General features: G+C 35.2%; 1 protein-coding gene across 2 annotated transcripts; it reads right to left on the bottom strand.

Annotated features, from left to right (window-relative positions):
• Positions 1-1,971: 1,971 nt before the first annotated feature.
• On the bottom strand, positions 1,972-6,731 carry Tango11 (transport and golgi organization 11). 2 transcript variants are annotated; one of them, XM_028172507.2, is made up of 5 exons: positions 6,598-6,731; positions 6,330-6,416; positions 6,054-6,183; positions 3,325-3,595; positions 1,972-2,550 (listed from the first exon to the last, which is right to left on the bottom strand). In XM_028172507.2, exons 2-5 carry the CDS (start codon positions 6,399-6,401, stop codon positions 2,343-2,345), a joined length of 681 nt encoding a protein of 226 aa, XP_028028308.1. In that variant the 5' UTR covers positions 6,402-6,416; positions 6,598-6,731; the 3' UTR covers positions 1,972-2,342. The 2 variants fall into 2 exon arrangements, with proteins under 2 accessions (XP_028028308.1, XP_028028307.1); XM_028172506.2 differs by having other exon boundaries at positions 6,551-6,726.
• Positions 6,732-8,737: the final 2,006 nt, after the last annotated feature.

The following is an 8,737-nucleotide window of genomic DNA, read 5'->3' on the forward strand; positions in this document are numbered from 1 at the left end:
ATGCCAGTATTCAGTGTAATTAATTCATGAACTTTCTACAATGTTTCTAGAGCAAGAGCCCGCGACAGCCAGACCTTCGTTATTTTATAAAAGCTGAAAGTTTCTCTGTGTATGTCTCCAGCACAGGTAAGAACGACCCCCGACTATAGAGTTCCGATTGTGGTTACTTGGGCAGGTAACAGGCAGTAAAGGTATATAAAATAGTACCTTCAATTCGTTAAAGTATAAAGTTATTTTTTTTATTAATTACTCCAGAATATCTTTAGAAATCACGATATCTATTGCCGGACACTTTTTACAGTTGCTACCCCCTGCCGGACACCCCTAAACTTTAATAAATTTTAATTATACTTTCGTTATACTATAAAAGCTGAATTTTATATATGTTACTTAGGGACTTATAAAAATATGTTACCCCAATAGCCAGACAGTTTTAATGGTTCTTACATCTTGCCGGACACATTGAGAGCCCGCTGTGCGAGCGCGAGGTAGCAACTGTTCATGCGGGTGTGAGTGAGATAGAGTGCTTAGTCTATTGTGATCTTTTAAGATATCCAATAAAAAATAATTTTATTACGTTCATAGCAATGTTATAGAAAGTAAAAAATGTTATTTTAATATTATAAAGTACAAACAAAATATCATTACATGTCAAAGAAAAATATTTAATCGTTCTTATAATTTTCCTCATTGTCGTCGATATTTTCGTTATCTTCATCGTCGCTACTACAGTTACTCTAGTCTATTGTCACCAATATCCAATACCTTATCCATCAGTTTCTGAAAAAAATTAAGAAAAAGTATACAATTTGAATAATTAAAAAATTATGTGCAATAATTTGTCATAATAACATAATAACATACCTGATTGAGTTTTGAGCGAATCTCCAACATAACTTGGTATTTGTCATCTTTCAATACCCTGCCATTATTATCCGGGTTGATATGAGGTTGGATTTTTTAGATGAGCACTATTCCAAATTTTATATATATAATTTGATCGCAAAATTTGCTGCAATAGCTCGCTTTTACAAGTTGGTAGATTGCTAACGTAAAAAATTCGCAATTTCTTTCGGTCAAAAGCTTCGTTTACATCAGAGACTGTATACGAGTCGATGAATATTTGAAGTCGAGCAGCATCAACATCAATTACATTACGGACATTGTAAACATTGCATATAAATCTGAATGATATTATAGATGTTTTGTTGTTGATCTAAATTTTCAATTGATTCGCTGTTACGGAAATTCTTGAAAGCTTCCTGGTACTTTGGATATTTTTTTAATGTTTTATATGGTTTTAATTTTCCTTTCCTGAAGAATGCACGATAAATCCCAGAAATGACAGCTGATGTGCAGTAAAAGATCACAATAGACTAAGCACTCTGTCTCACTCACACCCGCATGAACAGTTGCTACCTCGCGCTCGCACAGCGGGCTCTCAATGTGTCCGGCAAGATGTGAGAACCATTAAAACTGTCTGGCTATTGGGGTAACATATTTTTATAAGTCCCTAAGTAACATATATAAAATTCAGCTTTTATAGTTTAACGAAAGTATAATTAAAATTTATTAAAGTTTAGGGGTGTCCGGCAGGGGGTAGCAACTGTAAAAAGTGTCCGGCAATGGATATCGTGATTTCTAAAGATATTCTGGAGTAATTAATATAAAAAAATAACTTTATACTTTAACGAATTTAAGGTACTATTTTATATACCTTTACTGCCTGTTACCTGCCCAAGTAACCACAATCGGAACTCTATAGTCGGGGGTCGTTCTTACCTGTGCTGGAGACATACACAGAGAAACTTTCAGCTTTTATAAAATAACGAAGGTCTGGCTGTCGCGGGCTCTTGGGCTATTCTGCATTCATATCTTGAATGTTTGTGGCACTGTTCATATATTAATGATTTCTGAATATATGGAGCGTTTTATTGAATTGTTTAATTTTTTATTACAAATAAAACCATCTTTCATTGTTTCCTAGACTTTATTCAAACTAAGGAAATGAATTAACAGAATACAAAAACCTCATAGTTAAAGGGTGGCACTGTAAGTTCTTAATTCATTCATTGTCTATACAGTCCAACAAGAAACTCTAATTATAGCTTATACACATAAATTCACTGTAAAGTACATTGATAACATATGTAACTTCATAAAAAAGTAACAAAACTTTCAGTAAAAGTAATCAAGAACTCTACACTTCCACCTGCACTACTAGGGATGTGACACTTACAAGGGTAAATGATCTCTAGAAGATTTACAGAAGTCACGTCACACGCTTAACATATTCTGTATAAGTAATTTTATGTTACAATATTATCAGGGTATTTCTTGATTTAAGATCTGTTTAACCAAGCAATAACCTTGAACAACATATACGCTATGCCTATAGCATAAGCAATTTTTTCCTTCTGTTGCCTTTGAAGTTGTTCAGCTTCTATAGACATAACACGTCGATTTAACTTCACAATTTGGCGTCGTAAATGCACTAACTCTTCAGCGGTCGAAAGTCCTTCACCATTACCTATAGGTGGTGTAGGATCTCTGAAACCGTTAATTCTGATTTTAATAGAAAAAAAAAACTAATTAAAAATACTTTTACGATTACTCTTGTGTTCATTATTTTCGACTTTTCGAAAACTTTATTACTGTTTTTTCTATACAACGAACAAATGAGTTAAAAGCCCAAGTGTTACTGGAGCCGACAGGCCTCTTTACCATTTTATAGTAATCGTAGCCTAAAGGACAATGCTCATTTTTTTTTTATTGCCCTTGTAGGCTGACGAGCATACGGCCCACCTGATGGTGAGTGGTTACCGTCGCCCATGGACTTCAGCAAAACCAGGGGCAGAGCCAAGCCGGTGCCTACTAAATATATCACAAATCACGATAGTACATATCACATATCATACATAGCACATATCAAGCAATGTAATTTTGTCTGTGTTCAAATTCCACAGGTAGATGCCAGTTTTTCTAAGGAAATATGTACATAAAGTTCATGAACAACTTTTACAATGCCGGTGTAACATCATGAAATAAAAATTAACCTAAAAAATTTGTAAATTTACGTAATAGCCGGTGGGTTGTGCGTCTTGTAAGCCTGCAAGGATGTGCACCATCATCATGCCTATGTCTGGCTAAATCATATTTTCCGGTTTGACAGAAGTTTTCATTTTAGATTAATTTAGGGAATATGAAAATAAAATTGCTTTGAAAGTAACACACCCAAATGAACTTGATTTTTGTATTCTCACAGTATTTTTTATATAAGGTTTACTTTTGCAGGTAGACCTAATAATATGTATTGTAACTTACCGGAGTACAAGGCGTGATTCAGTCATTATAGACTCATTGAAGTGATCTGGACGGGGTGTCGTTGTTCTTGCCCCATCACCTTGGGAGCGATAAGTTTTAATATTCCGTGGTGGTGAATTATTAGGCATGCCATGTGGAAAATCATCAGCTGAAGGGAAGTAATGTTGATCGAGGGTAATGATACGTGGCGGTGTGCTCACACGGACCATACCCGGATCTGTTGGCAGCACAGCGTTATCCAGTTGAATTTCTCTGGGTGGTGCTTTAGTACCTAAATTAAAAATTTACATTAGTATGTTTTTGAAAATATGCAATGAACATAGTGTATTACATTTTGATAGAATTAACCAACATGATTTCTAAAATTAGATTAAGTTGGCGACACATTCAGGCGTTCTGCTTTTATTGCAGTTATCCTGCTGTCAAAGGGAACCGAACAGGAAAGAGTGAATAATTTCATGGGGGTGAAAGTATTAGCTCTTTCCTGTTTGGTTCCTGTTGTGGGTTGAAGCCCATCCTTTTATAACAAAGCCACTAGCTTGCTTCTACGTGCTTCACCCTTACAGAATGCTTGAATCCTGGTATCATACCATTCCCCAAATGCGGCATGGTATGATACCAGGAGACGTCGGACTCCAAACATCTCAAATTAAAAGCCTCCTCAATAACGTCTGATTGTATTTTGAAGTAGCGGTGGGCTGTAGCGGCATTTTCGGTTAGCGAAACGAAACTAGCTATCAAATGTCAATAGCGGCTTTTGAAACGCGCTATTTCAGTAGCGAGCAATAGCGGGTTTTGTTTAGCAGTAAACTAATGTGCACGCGAACGAGCTAGCGTCGCGATTAATATTTCAGTAATTACGACTTTATTTGTAATTTATCTTTAAGGATAGGATATATTGGCTTTACTTCTTTAAAGAGTTCGTATCATACTAGATTTTTACAAGGTCTATAAACTTAATGCATATTAAACAACTAAACACTTTATATTTTTAACTATTCAATTGGTAATTAAACTTAAAACTTAGCGCCTCGTTTTTAATACACTTTATCGCTAAACGCGCGACTCGTAAAAAACTGGTTCAAGGCCACAAAATTCGACTTCAACTTGTACTCATCATTTAATTTTTTAAATCTTATTTTAAGAGATTTAAGGGCTAAAGTCAAAGGTCAAATGCATCTCAGTCGTGTGCGTGAAAGAGACAAAATGATGATTGTCTATTTCGATCGAACCGATGCTTACGCTGCGTGTCGCGATAGCTGTCGAACGAATATAGCCGAACGTTGTGTGATTTGTGTTCGTGATCGGTGACGTGATTGAGGTAGTAGATGTTAGCAGGTTATTGCAGTACGGCGAAACTAGCTAACCGCTATTTTGTCAATAGATAGTTTCAATAACCATTTACGTTGCGCAACGACCATGCCTATTTTGAAGTAGACTAACAACCGCACTACAGGGTCTGTATCGCTTTTTGTATATGGTCAACAGGTTTGTAAATGACAGCTGATGATACTCAAGAATAAGTATACCTTGAGGATAAGCTGCCCAAGCTTGTCAGTGACCGTCAATAAGATTGTGTCATGGTCACACAGCTGGCAATCTTCAGCATATCTAACTTGTACCCTTTAGTGCACAGTCTAATGATTCATACAGATAGATATATACACTCCTTCACACCCCAAAGTTCGCTTTCACAATTCTGCATTCTCCTATGGGTTCAGCTTCTATCCAATGCAGATTGAAGAAGTTCCCGAGGACCTTACAAAACTCCTAGACTGCCCAGCCAAAAGATATGCCAGCCACTTAGTTCACCCCCATAATTTACTGTGGAGATCGAACTTTCTACTATTAACTGGATCTCGTATAAGACATTTCCAATAAAGTTCATAAAATTATTAAGGAAAATGGATCACTAGCTTTTTGTATGAATGAAGCACCACTATAACTGACAGCTACTGCTCCAATAATAATTAGTGTCTCCAAATTATAACTTATAAAACCACAAATAACTAGAATAGATGAACGTTGCTCAAAAAACTTTATAGATTACCATATGAAAGTTGTTTTTAAAGGTAACAATATAAATAGTGCTCTCTATCTACCAGTCCGTGAATAACCTACCAGTTCAAAAGTAGCTAGAATAGCCCTTTAGGCTTCCAGCAATTAGGTGGGGAAAAAAATACCCCCTTTGCAACCTCAGTACCAATTTCCTAATATATTTTGTATTTATTTAACTTTCATAAAAAAAGGTAACCTAGCAAAAAACCTTTTAAACTCAATTAAGAGACACTTTCTCTGAAGCAGAGCCTCAATCAATTTAAAATTACCCATCAAAAATATCAGTTTGTATTTAATGAAATTACTAGTTTACTTAAAACTTATTAAGTAAACACTTAATTAACTTTTGCTACACCAACTATTATCCTCTGAAATATACATATCCAGTTGTGAGAGGCTATTTGGTTTAAGCATTTCACTTAATATGCATCTTTAATTTTTGTAATTAAAGGTCCATATTAACATCAACAGTTCGATGTTTTTAATTGAACTTTTTTTCTTATGATATTTTTTCCAAATTTTAAACTCCAAATGGCTCTTCTGTAAAGTCGTAAAAATGTCAATAAACGAAATAGCTTTTTACCCCTCGACATAATGGTTTTTTTTTAGTCTAGGTTGTAAGCCGCATATTTTATTTTTAAGCTATATAATACAGTAAATTGTACACTTACCAACATGTTGGTCTTGTCCAATAACTAAGATCCTTTCTGGTACCTTCATGTCAAATTTCTCATTAGCATAATCCCAACCTGAAACCATTCCATTGGGAGCTGTTTCATCATCAATTATATCACCTGTTGCCTGAAAATTAAAATAAATCTTACCATGACATTATTGAGGGTAGTAAGAATTGTACTGATTCAATATAAATTGGCATTTCATTATAGTTTCTGTATACAGAGTGTTTTTGCATAAAAAAACAATGTTTGGTGTTAAAGGTTTTTTACCTTTATTCTTTGAGGCACAGTCATATTGTGACTGATAAGGCGAGTATATGCCTCTTCAGGTGGATACTGCATACTGGTAATATTTATCTGAAAATAAATGTTGCATTACAATTAAAAGTCCACCACTGAAGTAATTAATTCGATTAATTTAAAGAAAATCTAATTTACAAAGAAATTAATGAAATATTTTTGGAATGCTAGATTATCGCTCATATACATACAGATGTGAAATTAGTTTCTTTAATTTATTTCATTTGGTTGGATTTACCAGAATACCGTTAGGAGGCAAATCCTAGTTTATTTTTCTCCAATCGTAATACTTTTAACTTAGATGTAAGTCCATTTTCCTTTGCAGTTTGCAACTTTGGAACCGTGGTTGACAGTTGACAGATATTAAGTGTATAGTCTATGGTTGACAGCTTTTTTTGTAAAATAGTAAGGGCAAAGGAAATGTAACTCACATACCAATAATGCTGGTATCCAAAGATTGGAGTCAGGTACCAATATTCTAATAAAATACGTTCTTGACACGTAATCACGACTGACTTTTACGATGAAGAAATAATATCATGTAGGTCTACGTTATTAAAAATCACAACTGTATGTCTTTTTGCTAATAACTGCCCAAGCGTTTCCGAAAGAACTCCAGTATATCAAGATGGTTGAGTTTGGTGATCTGTGCTTCGGCTGCTACTGAGGTTGAAATTTTGGAAAGTAAAAAAAGCGCGTTATAATAACATTTTTTTATTGAGTATGACCATTTATTATTGGTAATCAAATACAGTATGATATAATGTGTCATTAATGATAATATTAGAATGCTGCTGGTTTTTTGGTTACGATTACGATAACGGAAACTGTTATCGTGATCGCTAGATAGTGTACTTAGTAAATTAGGTAGAATGCGTTCGGAAATATTATTAATTAGTACAGTTGAAATAGTCATCGATATAATGGCGTAGTATATGCCTTGTAAATACCTTCTGATAAGATTACTGATTTGTGAAAAAAGTGCCCAACAAAAACGTTTTGAGAATAAATATGTGAGAGAAATTGTCGGTCCTTCGGGGTCCCCTGAGAATGGGGGCCTGGGCACGGGCCCCGTGTGCCCTTATAGTAAAGATGGTATTGGTCCGGTGCATTCGTATCTAGTAGACTTGCGCAAAACATCACTTCGCAATGTAATGTGATATGACATCACTTTTACAGACAGGTGATATTACTCGAAAACATTACACATCACTCTTAACATTACTCGGTGCGTTCAATAGATACTGTGACGACGAATACATTGTATCTATACACCCGAATCATTACCTAAGTGATGTGTTCATCATACTTTGTATTGTAATACACTGTTATATTACTTGACAGAGATTGACTTATTTAATAATATAATAATTTTATTTTTTACTTAATATAATTTATTGTGGGATGAACGGATTTCATATGGCGACTTAGACTGCAAATTGAGCTCGACGATAATGTTAATATACGAGAGCAGTAGACGCATTGTTCGCACGGCGCGGTCTCCTCAAAGTGCATCCAAAGAGGACTGTACTTTCATTTAGACGCCATTCTTTCTTTCACTTATTAAACACGCATTAAAACAAATAATAAAACTATCTTCAAACAAGTGCTTAACTAATTCAAACACAAAAATTAATATGCAATATTACTAAGCAATTACGAGCGACTAGCGATTTTATAAAAGTTGCAAATAAAAAATTAAGTAACTACTTGCGGGGAACTACCGGCTGGCCGCATGAAAAATATAAACACAAATACCTATATTAAAATTCAGACGTACCATAGGTATAAAAATGTACCTAGCGGCCAGGGCATACGGGTCAAAATCACTAGGAATAATTCCGTGTTGCTTGCTCATTTCTTTTGCGTAGATCGGTCTGTCTCGCTCGCTCGGTTCCGTTCGTGTATTAAGCAACATTACACGACAAAGAAAGAAACATGTTGGGTGATAGCTTCGCTAGAAGTAATAGTGTTCTGTGGGTGATAGTGTGATGTTTGTTTCCTTCGCGTAATGTGTGATGTTGCATTACATCGTAGAGTAATATTACCAGAGTAATATCACTCGCATTACTTACACATGTCTAGTATCTAGCGATGCACCGGTGTTTAATCCCGTCGGCGGGTACCAATTTTTCTAATGAAATACGTATTTAACAAATGTTCACGATTGACTTCCACGGTGAAGGAATAACATAGTGTAATAAAAATCAATAACCCGCAAAATTATAAATTGCGTAATTATTGGTGGTAGGACCTCTTGTGAGTCGGCACGGGTAGGTACCCTGCCTATTTCTGCCGTGAAGCAGTAATGCGTTTCGGTTTGAAGGGTGGGGCAGCCGTTGTAACTATACCGAGACCTTAGAACTCTTATCACAAGG

Source organism: Bombyx mandarina, chromosome 15 (genome assembly GCF_030267445.1).
Source record: "Bombyx mandarina strain Sakado chromosome 15, ASM3026744v2".
NCBI classification, from domain to species: domain Eukaryota; kingdom Metazoa; phylum Arthropoda; class Insecta; order Lepidoptera; family Bombycidae; genus Bombyx; species Bombyx mandarina.